At 34.4% G+C, this 20,373-nt stretch overlaps 1 protein-coding gene across 3 annotated transcripts in view; it reads left to right on the top strand.

The window, feature by feature from the left end:
- Window positions 1-20,373, top strand: part of UPF2 (UPF2 regulator of nonsense mediated mRNA decay) — a 144,975-nt gene that overhangs the window by 57,468 nt on the left and 67,134 nt on the right. For all 3 annotated transcript variants that reach the window (XM_037845227.1, XM_037845225.1, XM_037845226.1), the window contains 6 exons: window positions 6,682-6,795; window positions 8,824-8,940; window positions 13,567-13,752; window positions 15,669-15,872; window positions 16,619-16,894; window positions 19,130-19,313. In XM_037845227.1, coding sequence (XP_037701155.1) covers window positions 6,682-6,795; window positions 8,824-8,940; window positions 13,567-13,752; window positions 15,669-15,872; window positions 16,619-16,894; window positions 19,130-19,313 — 1,081 coding nt within the window. The remainder of the gene's footprint in view (window positions 1-6,681; window positions 6,796-8,823; window positions 8,941-13,566; window positions 13,753-15,668; window positions 15,873-16,618; window positions 16,895-19,129; window positions 19,314-20,373) is intronic.

Here is a 20,373-nt window from a genome sequence, read left to right as displayed (position 1 = left end):
TCACTATAATTACTCCTTTTGCTTTTGTAAAGTAAAATCCATTTTCCAAGATCAGGACAGCCAGCACTGCTTGTTAGTGTTCCCAGAAGACCCATAAGATTTGCCTTGGCTAATCGGCACAGTGGCCTGGTAGGAGACCTGTGTAGGTTTGGGGTCCAAATGTCATGGGGCGGAAGAGGTTCTATAAGTTCTCTAAACTCAGTGAAAGCTATCGTAGCCTACATTTTTATTGACAGACTCTTCCCTGAAGAGTCATTACCTTGGATAGTGGTGAGGGTTTTGAAGAGCACCCTGGTAACAGCTAGGGTCCTGTTACCAGACAGCTTGCCTTCCTTTTCAGTTCCAGGAGTCTTGGCACACTGTGTCTTAGTGGTTCTCCCACACCCCCGGTCCCCAGTCATCTCACGGAAGTGATGGAGCTTGCAGTGCAGGACATGCTCAAGTGAACTACTAGAGTTGACCAAAAGTGGTCATTGATAGGTCACTGACTGAAAAAAATAGGAAGTTCAGGTGTTTATGTTAGCCAATGGGAAAACGTTTAGAGACCTTAAAATTATGTTAAGTTACTGGGAATGGAAATAAAATCAGGCAGTGTTTCCCTGCTGATGATGTGCTTACGTGCTCACTCTGCGTGTGCACATCATTAGAGTTGCTCAGTGTTTAGAGAAGAGCAGACAGTTCTGAGGTCAGAGATCTCACAATATGGTCAGGGAGACAAAACATAAATGCTCAAAAAGGCGAGAGTAAAATAAAAATTTAAGCCCTAAATATAATAGTTAAAAGGAATTGCATGCTTAGCTGCCAGATGAATCATTAGAAAGTGAAGGAGAAAGTAGGTTGCATGGAATGATCTTCGAAGGCTTCTTGCAAAGATGTAATTTATTACTAGATTTTTAGTTAAGTTTTTTCTAGAGCAGCTTTTGTTGAAGTATGTCCGAGATTTTCATACATAGTATTAAGCAAGGAAAGGCTTTTCTGTTTAAGAAAGTTTAGAAACACTGTAATCAATTAAGTTAAACTGTTTTGCTTTGGGGTCTTTTTTGTTTGTTTGTTTTGTGTTTATTTTGTAAGGTTTCTCAAAGCTTTGATAGGTTAATGTGCACTATGAATTTCCTGGAAGGGATTGAGTATGTATCCCTCAAAGAACACACTTTGGTAAATGCTGCTAGCTTAGTGACAGATGCATAGGAAGTCATGATATTTTGTTGATATATTTAATTCCATCATACAAACAAGGAACTGGTTTGCTAGTGGACTGTTGGTGTTATATGAGTTATATGCTTGCATCCCTCAACGAAATCCAAAATTAAAACACAAGTTGCTGGTTCAAGCATAATTGGTGCTTTTGGTAAAAAACTAAAGTTAAGAAAATTCTGTCCTTTTGTAATTTTTCTTTTTTCACCTCCTTTGAAAATTGGGGTGGGATTGGGGGAATTTGCATTCCTATTGTGACTGGTGCAATACTTCATTACAACTGGAAGAGTATCAAAATTCCAGGAGTATACTTTGGGAACCACTGCTCTCAAGAAAGAGAAGAAAGGGCACTTGAACTAATTCATCATGTTAGTTGATGTCCCTGCAGATTCTAAACTCCTGGACTCTCCTACTTTTTAGGAATCTGACATCCTCACTCTAACCTTGTAACTTGGGCCAAGTTACTTGAGTGTTGGAAACCTCAGTTTCCCTGTCTCTGAAATAGGATAATAATTGTACCTTCTTAAAGAGGCTGTTCTTAAGGATCAAATGAGATAGTGCTTGTAAAGTTTTCCAGACAGTGCCTGAACATAATAGCATTATAATAATAATTGTCCCTTTTGTACTATCACTTTCTCCTGGTTCTTCGCTTATGACTACTATTCTCAATCTCCTTTGTTGCCTTTTTTCCTAAGTTTATATTGGGAATTTCCAGGCTTTCTTCCTTCCCCTTCCTTTTTCACTGAACATATTCTACCTGGAATTCAATTAACATCTATTTCTCAACAACCCTGGATATAGATCTTATGCCAGGACCTTCTCCTAAGTTCTCATGTACTTCTCGCTAAATATGTCCCCCAAACAAACTTATTGTTTTCTTCTCAATATCCTTCACTTTATCTTTCACTTCCTCAAATTTGCTTCTGTATTCTCTCTGTAAATTTGCAGTGTCATATGTTATCCAATCACTAGGATAAATTCTTCTACTTCTGCCCCTCTGACGTTCAGGAGCCAGTGTTCACCAAACTCTATTGACACTACCTCTTTAAGACACCTCCTCAAACAGAGCATCTTTTCTTCCTACCTACTGCCTCTTGCAATATCCGTAGCTTTTTAACCAAATTTCCCTGTTTTTGTCTTCTGTCTAGCTCCAGTGTATTGCCACGGTCTGATCATATTTGCCCTGTGCTTAAGAGCTTCAGTTGAGAATAGAGCTGGTTAACAAAACTGTATGACATCTCACTGGTAGTCAAAGAAATTCTATTTAAAACAATGGATTTACTAATTTGACTGACAGATTAGTAAAGGTGACAGAAATGAGAAACCAGCATTCTTATATACTATATAGGTAGCAAATTAAAGACACACCTTTGCAGCATGTTTCAAGGTCCTCAGAGACAGTCATATGTTAGACAGCTCTGAGAATCTAAGTAATCAGTCCTATTTACCAAAAAAGCTTTATTTACATTATGAACTCTAATAGGGGAAAACTGTAAATAATCTAAAACCCAACAGTAGATTAATAAAATGGCATAGAATCACACAATGCTGAAATGATACAGAGCCAGTGAAAAGGATTTTACAAATAAGTTTTCATATCATGGATGGAAAAAGTTTTTTTTCTTTTAAAGGCAAGAAAAAACCTTACATATAATAAATTTGGTTATATTAAAATGCTTGGAAAGGAAAGAATAGAAAAGAATTCTACATCAGTATGTTAACAGTGGCTATCTTTGGATGGTGGGACTGTATTTTTTCCATTCTAGTTTTCTTTGTTCTCCAAATTTTCAATAATGAGCCTACTTCTTTAATAAGAAGGTGATAGCTTTTATTTAAATGTAAGCAAGTCATCCTCAGTAGCTAGCGTATTTTAAATTAGCGGTAGTTTAGCATTTTTGATGGAGCCTCCTTTTGGTTATTATAAGTTGTATATATATATCCTCAATATAGGTATATTTATTTGTAAATTGTACATATTTGCAATTGTACCAAATATTATATATATATTATAAAACATACAAAAATAAGTTGAAAGTTATGAGATAAAACACCATATGAATAGAAGTTCCAGGATTTTTTCCCCACACTCCAGTAGGTAAGTCTTGCATACCCTACTTTGGAGAGCACCGATCCATAGAATTAAAAAAAAAAAAATTTCTCAGGAAGGCAAATTTCCTTATAGATTCAGTGATTGCTTGGTATTTAGCATTTAGTAGGCTTTCGGAAGAGGCTATTGAACGATTGAATGAATAAAGGTTCATATAAACAAAATGAGCAAATTATGGGGGAAAGAAAGTATAATATTGCTTTGAGTGAGGTCATGAAGAGCCAGTTTGGGGCAGAGGGTTCTTCCTATGGGGGAGTAATGGAAGGTCTAGGAAATCTGGTTTTTCATGTATTGACATATCTGAACAACTTTTATTAATGCATGTAAATTTAGCTATTCCTGTAACCTAAATTTCAGTTATCATTAATACATGAGTTTTATGTTTGCTAAGGATGATAGGTTATATAAATGAAACCTTACGAGAGGCATTACTGAACTAAAAATATATAGAAAAATTCACTGTTAATTCATCTGCATTTACTTTTTGCAGATTTGTTTTGATATATCTTTGATCATAAAGGTTCAACAAATGTGGAAAATACTGACTGGGGAGTCAGAATAAGTTACGCTCTTTTTACAAGTTACAGACTTTTTAAAAGACTTCTGTTTTCTCATCTGAATATGAGAGTGAGATAATTGATTATTATACTTACTTCATTAAAAAATTCTATAATTTTGTCTTTTTAGAAGGCACTTTTTAAAAAATCTTTATAATATTTAAGAATGAAGTTAATGTAAATATTTACTGCAGATAAATCAGTATATATGTTACATGCTTTGAAAACTGCAATGCTCAATAGAACTTAAAATAGTGTGATGCCCCAAAGCAATTGTTGGAGTGAGTATGCAGCAAGAATCATCCAAGGAGATGAAAAAATATATATAAATGTATTTCCCAGCCCTACTCCCCCTTAAGATTCAGCTTCGGTATACAGGTTTTGAAATCTTTTTTATACTTTTTTTGGTCTGTTTATATTTTTCTTTGACTAGAAAAGAAACACATGCTCAGTTTGGGTAATTAGAAAAATCTGTAAAGTAGAAAGATGCAATAAAAAAATATACTTTGTCACATAAAAGTAAACCATGTTAATATTTGATATGTTTTCTTTATTTTTTCTGTAGTTTTGCAGGGGTGAATTTATTGTATGTACAATTATTTTCTGTTCTTTTTTTCTCATTTAGCTTAGAAACATTTTATCATGTTATTTAAAACACTTCTTAAACATCATTTAAAAAGTTTTGCATTCTTCTTTTGTTTTGTATATTAATTTCTTAGTATCTAGTAAGTGTTGGTGTTATAGTTACCACCACCATTAACATCTTTATCCTTATTTTACCAGGAGGCCAAACAGGCTCAGGGGGTTGGTGTAACTTTTCCAACATTATATATCCAAAAAAAGTGGCAGAAAACAGCCACAAGTGTTGAGCAGTTCTGATTGTAGATCTTTTGCTCTTTCTCTTAATGTAGTGCTTTTAAACATTAAGCATTTTCATTTATTTGTCCACTTAGTAAATGTTTAGTATCCATGTATTAGAGATACAAATATACAAAGGTGGATTGAGCTAATAATAGCTAATGTTTATTGAACCCCTACTGGTGCCAGGTACTGTTTTATGTGTTTTACATGTATTATCACACAAAACACCCCCCAACAGTCTGTCAAGTAAGTTACTTTCATTAGCTCCATTTTATTGGTGAGGAAACTGAGGCACAGAGTTTAAGTAACAGCTAATAAGTGATACAGTCAGGATTTAAATCCAAAAATCTGGTCCAGAGTCCATACTTTATCTAGGAGTCCATACTTTATTCTAGGAGTTGATAAAATAAGGTAAATTAATATGAGGAAGTTTTCAACTGCAGTGCCTATCAAACATTTATTTGTGACAGGGTCTTTATGAAGCCTGTGCTGTTTTCTGAATTGTAAGGCGTAAGAGTTTATTCAGTATTATTTTGTTTAACATTAGAAACTAGAGTATAGTTATTTGTATTTTCTTATTTGCATCATTTTCAAAGTTATATGCTTAAATGACATAATTAAAGTTCTGTATTGAAATTGAACTTGTGATTGCATTTGTTTTGTTTAATTGATACAATTTTATTGATGCTTCCAATTAAATTTAGTTGTAGTGAACTTCTTCTAGTTTGCTCTGATTTTTTAAATTGATAAATGTGGTTTTGTTTAAAAGTTATCACTAAAGATCAAAAAGGTCTAACTACCTACATCTGCTTGCTGTAGAAAGAAGGTCCTTAAAAGGTAAATGACAAATTTCATTTAAATGTTAGTTGTCTTGGTAGGCAAAAGTTTAGTACTTGTATAAAGTATTATCATGAATTATACAGCTGCTGGTGAGATTAGGCAGTATGTTGAATCCCAGCATATCCTTGTGGGGGTAGTATAGAACTCCCAGTTGATGAGTCCTCTGACCATTTTGTACTGTTCCATAGTCAAGCCATTTGATGGCTTTATGTTCTTTTTTGTTGTTTGTTTTAACTATTAAATCAGAATGACAGCCATCTTTGCTTTTTCAGAATTTTATATGAAAAAAAAAATGAGATAGGATAGTATTCTGGAAAAGGAGAGACTACTAAACTAATTCAGGGCACCACCATATTGTTGTCATTGTTGTTCAAATGAAAGGTTTCTAGAGTAGGTTTGGTTTTCTGATGAAGTGTAATTCTGGGTTAAATCCAACTATATTCATCTTGGTGAGTTCACAGTGTACTGTTGTGATGGAGTTTTATTGGCAGTTGATGTTTCTTGACATGTATGCTGTAAGTCAAGGGCTCATATTGGCAAAGGATTTGAATTTTGACATATGACCATGACCTATGATAGAAAAAAACAGTGAGTTTATTGAATGTTTCATTGTAGTGAGTTTATAAAACAAAATACAGTGTACTTTCTAATCATAATATACCAGCTAAGCCTTGATAATAGTTTTGCTTAAGTGAGCTCTTGGCATCCAGTATTTTAAAAGCAGCATTTCCTAAAGTGTGTTCCTTGTAATATTAATTCCATAGCATAAGTAATGGTTGTTACATTTCAAAAAGGGAATTTCTGTTGCCAAATAAGCTTGAGAAACATTGGATTAAGTTAAACAGTTTTCTTTATTTGAAAGTCTCTTTAAGCCTGATAAAATGTAACAGATCTCCAAATTATTTGACTGTAGAACTGTTTTGCAGAGCACATCCTGGAATTGGTGTTCTACAGAGTGTATTTTGCCTTAACTTGCTTAAAATAATTTAAGTGTAGTAATAAATTATAGCCAATTTATTAAAATATTTGGGTGAATTCAAACATTAAAATAATAATCAATATTATCACAGAGATTTCAAATTGCTAATTATCTTAGAGTGTCTTTTTCTTCTAAATTTGCAGGTACGAAAAAAGGACCAGATAAATATTGAAACAAAGAATAAAACAGTTCGCTTCATTGGAGAACTAACCAAGTTTAAGATGTTCACAAAAAATGATACACTACATTGTTTAAAGGTTAGTGCTGAATTATTTGAAAAATTTTGATAGACAGTTTTTAAGTTCCAATGTAAGTGCTGGAGAGAAATGAAATAATTAGAAAATACTTGATTAATCTAAAAGAAGAAAGGAATGAAAAGGGAAATTAAACAGATGTGCAAACAGATGATAGATACAAATGCAGCTGTATCAGTAATCACATTAAATGTAAAAGGACAAAATACTGCAAATAAAAACCTGAAAATATAAGACTCAATTAAAACAATAACAATTATTTGCTTTCTGCAAGACAGATACCCATAAATATAAAGACCAGAAAGGTTGAAGTAAAAAGATGGGGAAAAATATATACTGTGAACACTAAAGAAAAGAAAGCTGACTTCAGTGTTAGACACAATGGACTTTAAGGCATGAAACATTATTACAGATAAAGTACGGTTTGTAATGATGAAAGGGTCATTTTAACAGGGAGGTATCACCTGCCTTAATTGGTATGCATCTAGTAACATAACTGTAAAACATGAAGCAAAATTTGACAACTAAAGGGCAGGTAAGCAAATCCATAATCATATTGAAAGACATGAAAACAACTCTCTTGATAGCTGAAAGAACAGACCCAAGTCAGTAAGGATATGCAGAATCTGAACAACACAATTGGCAGTCTTGATTTAATTGACTATACCCAAAGCCACAGAACTTACACAGTCTACAAAAGCACACAGATCATTTAGCAAAATCAGTCATCAAGAAAGCTTCAGCAAATTTCAGAAGATGGAAACTGTTCAGATTGTTTGCTGTCCACAATGGAACTAACGGTAACTAATTATATGTAGGAAAGCTGGGTGCTACTTAGATGGAATACTTCTGTGTTTGGAATTGTTCATTTCTTTCCTAAAGTTCTTTTTCCCTATAACAAAATTTTTTCAAAATTGATTTCCTTGGGATATTAATATGTATATCACACAAGGTGAGTCTCATTGGTCAAATAACATTTAGAAAGCCCTAAATTCAACAGGTTTTTTTTACCCCCTGTATGATTCCTTAGAGTATTTAAAATACCAGTAATCATTGTAAATATTCAAGGAGATAAGTTTCCTAAACCTTCTTGGAGCATCTCAGAACTGGTATTCTACAAAGCACATTTAGGGAAATTCTAGGCAGCATTGAAAAGGGATTGTGGAAATTTTCTGAATACTGTAATTAAAAGGAATCATGGCACGTCACATTAGCTATTATACTAATTATTAAAAATATGTAGAAGGGATATACATTTCTTTGACATAGAAATTCCATTTATAGGAATTCATTATAAGGAAATAATCATAAATGTGTGGACAATTCTCTAATAGGATGTTTGTCATACCATTGGTTATAATAGCAAGAAATGAAAAATAAATTGGATATCCAATAAATAAGAATCAAGTTTTAATATAATTCATATTATACAATAGCAAGTAACTTTTAAATCATGTCATAGAAGGCTAAATAAGGACATGAAACAAATACTCCTGTGAAGCCCCCCAAAAGCAAGTTATCAAATGATATAATATGTCTGAGTCTATTTTGGTCTAGAAAATACACATAGGAAAAATCAGGAGGATAGCTACTAAAGCATTAATGGCAATGCATTACATTTTTAAATTTTATATAACTAAAACAAATAATACTTTTGTAATTCGAATTTTAAAAAGTAAATGTTATGTAAACCAAAACAAACAACAAAAGCCATGTAGAAAATGTTATTTATATATGTGGCATATTTTTAAATATGTGGCATCTAAAAAATATAGAAAAGGCTTTGAAATTAGTTTTCATATTTCTATGGAAGAGGAAAGACATTCAGTATATTGAAGTTTTTAGATAAAAATGTTGTGATTGAACTCAAAGATATCCAGCAGTGAAATTTGTTAAGCGGAAGTTGACTGACTTCTGCAGTTTTATACTGACATTTTAGAAGTTGTTACCCGCTGTAGATGTTTATTACTTTCTTTCTGTAATAGAATTGAAGTGTTGTCTTAGTGTTAATCATTATTATTATTGTTACAGATGCTCCTCTCGGACTTTTCCCATCACCATATTGAAATGGCATGCACTCTTCTGGAAACATGTGGAAGATTTCTCTTCAGATCTCCAGAGTCTCACCTGAGGACCAGCGTACTTTTGGTAAGAGCCTAAGGTTCTTGAATTACTTCAGTTGTTGACAACATTGACCAGTGCAGGTTATTTTGCTCTGCCATATGAATATACCATCTCTGTCTAAAATAAAACATCCCATACATATGAGCTGCTATCTCTGGGCAGCTGTAGGATTTTTCTCACTTGGCTGCCAGTGAGTACACCAAATTGTAAAGGGGAATTAAGTTCAGCCCCAGATAACTTTTGACAAATGACACAGTTGAGCAACTAGTCTTATTCCTATTATGTTAGAGACATCTTTATGGGTGTTTTTGGTATATCTCAAAGATGCAATCTAATGTCTGTCATAGAAGAACATGGATACTTAAAAAATAACTAGAGAGAGAAACTATTTCTTAAGTTAGTTAGTATGTTGAAATGGTTGTCAGGTTTATTAAGCAGTTAGGTTATTTTGCTTTTTGATATTATCTAAACATTTGTTTGCGGGCTTTGAAGAGTGAGAGGGAGGGAGAATGTGTGTGTGCTATGGGGGGCGTGTTGGAATTAGTGTTCACAAGAGCTGTGCACAGGCTGTTGTTTCGTCAGGATTGCAGTTACAGAAGTCTTGATGATGTTCTTTTAGAATCCAGTTGTGTGCCTGCATACTCTCTGCCGATGGCATTTTTTTTTTTAAATCTTCATTTTATTGAGATATATTCACATACCACGCAGTCATGCAAAACAAATCGTACGTTCGATTGTTCACAGTACCATTACATAGTTGTACGTACATTCATCACCTAAATCAATCCCTGACACCTTCATTAGCACACACACAAAAATAACAAGAATAATAATTAAAGTGAAAAAGAGCAATTAAAGTAAAAAAGAACACTGGGTATCTTTGTTTGTTTGTTTCCTTCCCCTATTTTTCTACTCATCCATCCATAAACGAGACAAAGGGGAGTGTGGTCCTTATGGCTTTCCCAATCCCATTGTCACCCTTCATAAGCTACATTTTTATACAATTGTCTTCGAGATTCATGGGTTCTGGGTTGTAGTTTGATAGTTTCAGGTATCCACCACCAGCTACCCCAATTCTTTAGAACCTAAAAAGTGTTGTCTAAATTGTGCGTAAGAGTGCCCACCAGAGTGACCTCTCGGCTCCTTTTGGAATCTCTCTGCCACTGAAGCTTATCTCATTTCCTTTCACATCCCCCTTTTGGTCAAGAAGATGTTCTCCGTCCCACAATGCCGGGTCTACATTCCTCCCCAGGAGTCATATTCCATGTTGCCAGGGAGATTCACTCCCTTGGGTGTCTGATCCCATGTAGGGGGGAGGGCAGTGATTTCACCTTTCAAGTTGGCTCGGTGGCGTTTAAAATGAAGAAAAATGTGAACTTATTTCTGTGACCTGTTCATAAAAATATTAATATGAAGGTCATCCAGATAGAATTGGCTTCCAAGTGCTTATATCATGTTAATCATATGGTGGTCATCCTAAGGGCAAACTTTTTTTTTAACAAGGAAAAATGTCTCCCTTCTGTTTGGCTCAGGCTGGTAAGATTAAATGAGATACTGCATATAAAAGTGTCATGTAAATGTCCAGAGAACTTAGTGTACTTTGAATGTCTGTATTTGATTGATAATATTGAATCTTCTGCATTTATTTTTTGCTTGGTAAAACTTTTATTAGCTGTGGTAGTATGTGCAGGGCCTTATGGGTCACTATAAGAGTGCTGAAAACCAAATTCCCTCCTGCTTTTGCTTAGCCTAATCTGTCTTTTTTTTGTCCTAGAGCAAAAACAACTATCTTTTATCATTGATTCTCTTGATTCCTGGGTAATATATAAATGATAAACAGGAGCCTTGTTTATCATTTAATGGTTTGGAGGCTCCTTGTATGTTTCAGGCATTAAGCTCATATCTGCAGGGATGTTATAGTGGGGTAGGAGGAGTTTATTAAGAAAAGAAACGTAGTTGCCATCCTCAACATGGCAAAGGGCAGGGGTTAAATAGGTAATTCAGTATAGCATTGTAAGTGCTACACTAAAGGCATGCAGAGATACTATGGGCTCATAGAGGGAGTACTTAAGCCATACTGAATGAGTCACCTGACCCCTCTGTAGTATTTACTGAGTGCAAACTCTTGTGTCAGAGTTGGGATGTAAACCTGAAAAAGAAAGTCCCTGCCCTCATGGAGTTTACAGTCTAATGAGGTAGACAAGTAAATAGACAATTGAAATAACATTTTGGTAAATGCGATATAATAATAGGGGTAAGTATAGATTATGAGGGGTATAGGTAGATGAGGCACCTAATCTAGGCTTGGTAAATAAGGAAAGCTTTCTGGGATAAAGTGATGTTTATTTTAGAGACCTGAGCTGAGTCTTAAAGGTGGAGAAGTTAGACAAGTTGAATGAGGCAGCTGGTAGGGTATTAAAAAAATCCTGAGTGTTCTGCCAAGGAGCATGAGTTTTTTTTCCTGATGGCAGTGAGAATCTATTGAAGGATTTTAAGCAGGTATACTAGATATGATCAGATTTATACTTTTAGAAGGTGTGGAGGATATAGCTATGAGGTGGCTGAGACTGGAGGCAGGGAGAACAGTCAAAAGACTGTTTTTAAAATGTAGGTGAAAATCAGTGAAGAAATGGATTGGGCTAGGGATGGGAGAATGGAGAAAATAACTAGTTGTATGAAAAACTTCAGGAAGTAGAACAGAGGAGGCTTGCTTGTGGGGTTCAAAGGGTGAGGAAAAAGAAAATGCTCTAAGGTAAGTTCCAAGATTCGGTCTAGGGCATCTGAGTGGATGATGGTGCCAGTCGCAGAGATATGGGAATACAGATGGTTTGAAGCACAGCAGTGCTTGTGGGATAAACTAAAATATATACATATTTGCTTGGGAGCATCTACAACCTTTTAACTGGTTTGCATTCAAAATTATTCTTGGCTAATATTAAAATTATTTTGGTGTGTGTGTGTAACTCCATCCCGCCTGATTGGGGGTAATGGTTCTAAAACAGTTTAAGTAACAGATTAGAACTAACCTAGGTAAAAAACTATTATAAGTTAAATGATGCTTGATATTTTGTCCAAAGAACTTAACAGGTGTGGTCATTATCCTGAGCTCTGTTAAACTTGGAACTGCTTTCTCATCCGTTTGGGAGATTTGACATTTATTAAACATTCACAAACTACTATATAGATGTCAGTATAAGAGGTAGGCTACAATAGGTATATTTTAGAACTACTAGGTGACAGTATAAACAATTATGAACCTTAGTATGCCCACAAATGAACTCATAAATAGCAAAGTTTTCTCCCAGTACATGATGGTTTTTAATGTTTGGAAAAGTAGTTCATAAGAAAGATTGAATGTGTTTTTAAAAATTCATTCATTTCTTCATATTTTCTATTAAATATCAGTTATTGTGCCTCCCATTATTAGACTGCACTGGTTTAGGTGCTTGGTATGTAGTAGTGAAAAACAACAGTCCCTGTCCTTCTTGAGCATGTATATACAGTGATCTTTTCAAAACTTCAGTCTGTGACCCTGCTTGATGCTTGTCCTTGGTTTCCCTCTGCACACTTGAAACCCCAGATTCTCCCATGTTCTGCAGCACCCTATATTCCATTCCCTAGCCCTTCCTACCTTTACTTCTTCTCTCACGGCATTCTGTGTTGGAAGTGCACTGGCCTTTCTTTTCGGGGCCTGTGTGCTCTGTCTTGCCTCTGCCCTGAATTCTCTTACTGTGGCTTCTCTCAACTTTCTGTCATCCTTTAGATCCTGACTTAAGTGCCACTTCTCAGAGGCCTTCTCTAAACCACCCTAAGTATAGTATTTGTTAAGCGTCATGAAAGTAAGAACCATCTCTGTCTTGTTCACTATTGAATTTCCAACTCCTAGCACATAAGTGCCCACTAAATTGGTTGTTGAATGACATTGAATGAATGAATTCAGTAATCTTGATGCTATTCAACTACTTAGTGGTTCTCAATGGGGGCTGTTGGCATATAGGGAATAGAGGCCAGGGTTGCTGCAAAACAGCCTGTGATGCACAGAACTGTCCCCTGCAACAAAGAATTATCTTGTCCAAAATGTTAGCAGTGCTGAAGTTGAGAAACTCTGGACTAGGTGTGGTTTTTTTAGTCACCTCCTCTGGATTGGAGCTGAGTAGCAATTATAAGGCCTTGGGGGCTTTCGGTTTCCTTGTCAATAGAGCAAGTATGTCAGATTTATCTGCATAACATTGGATGGCATAAGCTTTGAGGACAAATTGATTCTCAGTTGTTGTATGTGAAATAGCCAGAGCTCAAGCCTCCCATTGATGTGCTGGGTCCTTGGTTGCAGCCACTCACGGAGAGGAGCATGGCTTTCCTTAGAATTCATACCCTTTGGCAGAGTTAAAGTGAATTTACATCTGTAGCAAAGTTCTCTGAATGTTTCATTGGATGAGGGCTAAGGTGAAGCAGTCATGGACTAATTTGTTCCGAAAAATGATTAATGGTATGACAGAATTAGTTACACACTCTTAGATGTACCTCATGATTTTTTTTTTTCCTTTTCTAGGCTTTTCTCCTGAAATCTCTTATCACTGAGAATAGAATTTTAGTTATGAATAAAGAAATCATAGAATGAACATGTTTTGATTAATTTAGACTTTATTTTAGGAACAAATGATGAGGAAAAAACAAGCCATGCATCTTGATGCAAGATATGTCACAATGGTGGAGAATGCATATTACTACTGCAACCCACCTCCAGCTGAAAAGACAGTGAAAAAGAAACGTCCTCCTCTTCAGGAATATGTTCGGAAACTTTTGTACAAAGATCTCTCTAAGGTTACCACTGAGAAGGTAAATTTTTTTTTTTTAATACAGTTTTATTGAGGTATATTTGCATACCATGCAATCATCCACAGTGTAGAGAAGGTAAATCTTAATCAAACCTTGTAATAATAGCTTGAGATGTGTGGTAGTACAAAGCTTATATAATATTCAACCTAATTACTTCTTTTTAATCTTAGTGATAATAGTGGTAAGATAGCATACTTTCCTTCTAACCCATGCTTTCAAATTGTTTTAGAACAGGGACATATATTTTAGTTTCCCTAGATCAGTTTGTTAATAACTTGCTTTCTGTCTTCCACAAAGTTCAGACAGTAAGTGTGAGCAGCTTGCATTATTCACATTTTGTAAAAGGAGAAATCAGCGCTGTGTAAGTCTCAGCCGTGAACTTTAGGAGAGGTAGGTTTAGGTCCCAAGTTCCATTCTGATTGATTCTATACAAGTATTGTTAGAAACAGTTCATATTGGAACATGTGTTTTGTTTTCCTTTTATGTTGATAACTTCTAATTAAAATGGTAACTTCTAAATTTAATTTTTATGTTATGTATAGTTAAACCATAATTCTGTTATTTTACCTCTGGTATTCTATAATGAATTTGCCCTTAAATAATTTGCGTCAGTACAGGGGATGTTGACCTTGGCTGGCTTTAGAGGAGGTCCATGAGGTCCATGACCCCTCTGAAACTTTGTAATTTTGCATCTCTGTAGCTCTCTGTATTTTTCTGGAGAGTCCGTAGATTTCTTTAGATTCTCAGTGGGTCATTTTCTAGAAAAGTATAAGAACTACTGTCCTATTATCTTAATTATTGTAATTGCTATGTTAGAAATTTCATTTTTAAGTAAGATGCCTTGATTATTTCTTAGTTAACTCTACAAATTAACATACTATGATGTAGAACAGTTTTCTTTTGAAGGAAAAAAAATAACTTCTGGACGAAAACCACCTTTGGGGAGAATGAAAGGTGTGAAATAATACTTGCACATATACATGGATGGAGTAGAAAGTGATAATGCAACTTTGAAAATTGAAACCATCTTTCGGAGAGTCAGTCAATAGTTGTTTAAAACAATAAGGATTTCAAAAGCAGTTCTAGAATTGACTAAAAGTTTGAAGCATATAGAATGCTTATGTAGGTGAGAAGACATTGGCTTCTCCAATGAAGCTAGTTTGAGATTGTGTATTAGTGTTTGAAAGAGAGATTGTGGCTATAGAGAGTAAAGATTAAAGGAATACTTTGCAATCTAACAATAGTACTCATTTTCTTTTGGAATAAAAATGAAAAGAACTTGATTATAGGTAGTGCTCTGCTGATTATCTTGTTACCAGTAGAAATTTTGAAATAATAGCAGCTAACTTTTCTGAGGCACTTATGTGCCAGGCACTTTCCTACAACCTTAACATGTTTCAACTTGTTTAATCCTTATGACAAACTAGGGATCCTCTCTTTTACCTGTGAGGAAACTGAGGACACTGTCCAATGTCAGTCTTGGTGTAGTGCTCTCCATTTTAAATTATCTTTAAGCCAGTTGACCTTGTGTTTATTGATCTGTTGGAAACTGTTGATTAAAAAGTATTTGAGACTGTTTATATCAAATGATGTACAAAAGAGAGCATAGTATTTCTGGTAAACCTTGGACATTTTTTCCAATGACCCTGAATTTGTATACTGTTAGCTTGATTAAAGAACTGGAAACTCTATAATGCATGAGGGCAGTATAGAAAGATTTAGGAAAAGTGCAAATAAATTTTGTCACTAATTAGCAGAAGGAGTCTATTTTTCCTACCTCTAAAGTGAAGAGGCTGGTAAAGTGTTTTCCTGTCCTGAAGTTCTATAACTGCACAATCACAATAAAATATCTATATTGTTTGGTATTTTATGCTTATATGTACTTTAATAATTTAAACAAAATTCTCTCCATTTAGGTTTTGAGACAGATGCGCAAGCTGCCCTGGCAGGACCAAGAAGTGAAAGACTATGTCATTTGTTGTATGATAAACATCTGGAATGTGAAATACAATAGTATTCATTGTGTAGCCAATCTCTTAGCTGGACTTGTACTCTACCAGGAAGATGTTGGAATTCACGTGGTGGATGGAGTTTTAGAAGATATTAGATTGGGAATGGAGGTAAAAGGGACTTTCTTTAAAGTTACCAAACTGAAGTTTGTGGAGAATTTAAACAACCTTTAAATCCTATTTTGAAAAATAATAATTTGAAAAACTTCTTTTCTCCTGTGGTGGTCTTTACTGCTACTTCAGCATTAGGGATTGGTTGGTAAGCCCTGTTGTGTCAGATTTTCTTCTCTCAGGCTAATACTGCAGTATTTTTTTTTTCCTCGTGTCCTCAAGCCCTGCTAAGCTTATTTTAGAAGACTATATTACATTTTTATTATCTAAGTCACTAGTGAGACTTAAGTTAAAGGAATCTGTAAGTTTATTAATTAGAAAAATTTGATAACCATTCTATAAGAATTTTCTTTAAGCACTTCCATCTTACTGTAAAACCTTGGCTTGTTTCCTTAATTAATAGGTAACAGAGAAAATAGGTTAAGGAAGGCTGGTAGAGAGAAGTACATTTTAATTGTTTCAGAAACTATCAATTCTTTTATGAAAACTCCAAACTAAACTTTATTCTTTAACAGGTTCTTTTTTATTAAAACATTTTAAAGCTAGCTGTTTCCTAGAGAGAGAAAAAGACACCTAGAAGTTACCACCTTATTAGAAAAAAAAAGAAATCATGTCGTATTTTTTCGTTGCTTAGTGTTTTTTCAGAAACTGGTGCAGTCAGATTACAGGAGGAATTTGATGTTTTCAAATTCATTATTACTCCATAATAGAAATGATTTTTATTGCTCTTTGTTTTTTGTTTTTAGGTTAATCAACCTAAATTTAATCAGAGACGTATCAGCAGTGCCAAGTTCTTAGGGGAACTTTATAATTATCGAATGGTGGAATCGGCTGTTATTTTCAGAACTCTTTATTCTTTTACTTCATTTGGTGTTAACCCTGATGGCTCTCCAAGTTCACTGGACCCTCCTGAACATCTTTTCAGAATCAGACTCGTATGCACTATATTGGATACGTGTGGCCAATATTTTGACAGAGGTTCCAGTAAACGAAAACTTGATTGCTTTCTTGTATATTTTCAGGTATATATATAAGCTGAAATACGCAGTCTGGCATCATTTATTGTGGTGTTTGTGTTTCAAAAATGTTAGCAAAGAAATGCTGTAGGAGTCATATATTGTTCATAAGATATGTTCATAATTAGGTATATTTATTCTCCATGCATGGATGGTTTAGAGATTTAAAAATATTTGATGGATTCTAAAATACTATATAAACATTATAATCACATTGTAACTTTCATGATTGATAATGATTGATCATAAAATGGGAGATTATTTTGGTACAGTATGAATTTGGTATAGTAATTTATGGATTATGGTATTTGGTACAGTAATTTAGGAATCAAATTACTTGTGCTTTTTTATTCATTTGATAATTCATCTAAATTCTTGTTTCTAAAAGGTCTATGTTTTTTGAGGAAAAACTGTCCCTTTGGGGAAAATATGTTATTTATAACAAATAATTTGTTTATATATTGGTAAACTCTTGGATTGTACTTTCCATAATCTTTATTTTCAGTTAGTTATGTAAATTCAGGGGTTAAAACAAGTCCAGCATAGAGTAAATCCAGATACACATACACAGACAGTCCTATAATTTCCATAAAGTTTGTGTTCTAGAAGTTAATTTGTCGGTTAATTGTTTGGAATCCAATCACTATTTCCCATAAAATACAATGTTATTAATGGTGATTAGACTGAGCAGCTTACAGTCCAGTTCTCAAGAGGATGTTACTGAAATAAAGTGCCACTAGTAACCATACATTTCTGTATGATCACTTTTGTTAGTATTGTTCTCATTCATCCATTGATAAAGAAAATAAATTTAAAATCACAGCTGGAGGTTTCAGAAATACATCCCCATAATTTCTGGTGTTAAAGGGGGTGCAGACATACTCTTGGGGTAGAGCAGTCTATCTTTCTCCTGTCACTGTGCTTATGCAAGAGAAAACAGCTTATTAACTCCATTATTTTCTGAATTGATGAGCAAAAAATGGGGAGTGGGGTTTGGTGGTTTGAGGACCAGATCCCCATTGTATGGAATGAGTATCTTAAGTTGGAGACTGCCTGTAGTGAAAATCAGTTTTGTTGCAAAATAGTAGCTCTAATTATCAGCATCCAAAGTGAAATCTCTTTCAGAAGATAATCCTTATTTGGTTTTACTCTGACATCCAAGTCTGAGAGAAAAGAGCCACTCAGAAGTATCTAGGAGCAGAGAGAGAAATATTCTCCAAATTGGTTAAAAGACTGAAATGGGTAGCAGAGATACACCTAGGGAATAGAAATAAGTGAGTGAGGCCTGGGAGATGAGGTCAGTGTGTTCTGCCTGGAACATAGAAGGTAGCAGTTAAATATTGGAAGTCCAGGTAGAAATGATCACCAGGAACATGCTACTAAACTTGAATGTGCATGTCCATCACCTAGGGATATTGTTAACCTGCAGATTGTGATTCAGTTTGTCTGAGGAAAGGAAGTGTTGTGAAAGCTTCCAGACAGGTGCAGGCAGTACTTTTAAGTAGCAAGGACTTAGAACAAACTGCGAGGAGGAGTGAAGCACACAAAAAAATACTTGTGTGTGCTAGTAAGTTCTTGGATTGTGCTTCCAGTTAATGTAAACTGATGAATTAGAACCAGTGCAAAATAGAATGAGTGAACCAGGCTAGGAGTAGAGAGGAAAAATACTTACACAGTGCCATATACACAGTAGATGTTCAGCAAATGCTTGTCGATAATGAAGATTATGTATTTCAAAAACCATATCTTCAGATGCTTTAGTTTACCTTTTTAAAAACCAAAGCAAGTAGCACAGAGAAAATAATGAAATTTTATCAAAACTATGACTTGGAATCTGGTTGTTTTTGTAAAATTAAATATTTAAACCCTGTTTGGATAGAGTTTCTGCCTTATTTTAGAGTATCTGAAATTTTTTTTTTGTTATTTTATTTATAATTTATCCTTGCCATTAAAAACAACAACAGGTCAATGACAGTTACAGTAAAAGATTTAAAATAAAGTTACTAAATGGTCACAAACTGTATAGATGGAGGGAGGGGAATAAGTGGAGTAGAGACCAAGGATAACAGGATTATTGCTGTTGGCCATTAATAAAAATGGTAGGTGTCTGGTACAACTTTTTAAGCTTATTTATTATAACTAGTTAACATACAGTACAGATTATTATTTTATGATATTTTAAATATTTTTAAATATTTTTGTTATTTCTTATAGCTAAATTTATTTTTCATTTGTTATCAGCGTTATGTTTGGTGGAAGAAAAGTTTGGAAGTTTGGACAAAAGACCATCCATTTCCTATTGACATAGATTACATGATCAGTGATACACTAGAACTGCTAAGACCAAAGATCAAACTTTGTAATTCTCTGGAAGAATCCATCAGGCAGGTACACGACTTGGAACGAGAATTCTTAATAAAACTAGGTAAGCAATTAAGAGAGAAAATGAAGGTGATACTTGGCAGATTGTTTCTAGAATTTGCTGTATAATGTCTTAATTAGAATTTACATTTGTATATTTTGTTTTTGATGCTGAGTACTACATAATAATAGTGTTAAGTAAGACCTGTGTAACATACTTTTGATTTCCTTAAATAATCCCAAATTGGAGGAAAACTATCACTGTAGGACTTGAAGCAAGTGACAGTAATGGCAAAACATGAACAGTCTTGGCAGCCCCTCTTTAAATTTTAGAATTTTGAGTTGCTGATGTAAAGTCTACTTTCAGTTAAAGCATCTCCTAGTTCTTGCAGTGTATACTTTTAACAAGCATTATTTTCTAAGAGAATGCAGTCTAGAACTTACAAAAGGGAGGACCTGTAGAAGTTGGAACTCTTCTACGGAATTTCAGGCCTTGGCAGAGTTACCCCTGTTTCTAAAGACTGGAGAAAATGTGTTACATAAGAATTCTCTCTTTACTTTCTCAGGATCTTTCTATGATTGTTCTGGGAGAAAAGTTACTTCTTGAACAGCTCACACAAGGGAGTGTAGGGGCTGCAAGCTTTGTCAGTAGACATAGCTGGAACGAGTTGTAGCCATCCCTGTTTATTTGGTTCCTGATAGCTCTTAGCGTGTTTTATTGTAGTCATTTCAAGGTGACATATATTTTCTGTCTACTAGTATTGTTTCCCTGCTTGCACTTGGTATATACATTTCTGTTACTAGTGAATCCTTGTCTTCACCAGTTATACCAATTGTATACATTTACGAGATTGCATATCTGAAGAACTACTTTTCATGGTGAAGGCATTTGTGATTTTTTTTTCCTTTAAAACTATTTCATGTTATTATATGCAGCATATTAATAGGATTACTTTCTCCAAAAGAAATCCTCTTTTGGAGATATCATTGCAATGATCTATTTTAACATTATTTTTGAAGTTGCTACTGATTGTGTAAGTATTAAATTTTCCTACTACTCTTCCCTTAAAGGCATATGTGATTTTCCTATCCTTTGAACTTTGTCCCAAGTTATCTACTTCCTT

This window comes from Choloepus didactylus, chromosome 8 (assembly GCF_015220235.1).
Source record: "Choloepus didactylus isolate mChoDid1 chromosome 8, mChoDid1.pri, whole genome shotgun sequence".
Classification (NCBI taxonomy): Eukaryota; Metazoa; Chordata; class Mammalia; order Pilosa; family Megalonychidae; genus Choloepus; species Choloepus didactylus.
The sequence above is the reverse complement of the archived record's forward strand: the minus strand, read 5'-3'. Positions and strand labels throughout refer to the sequence as shown.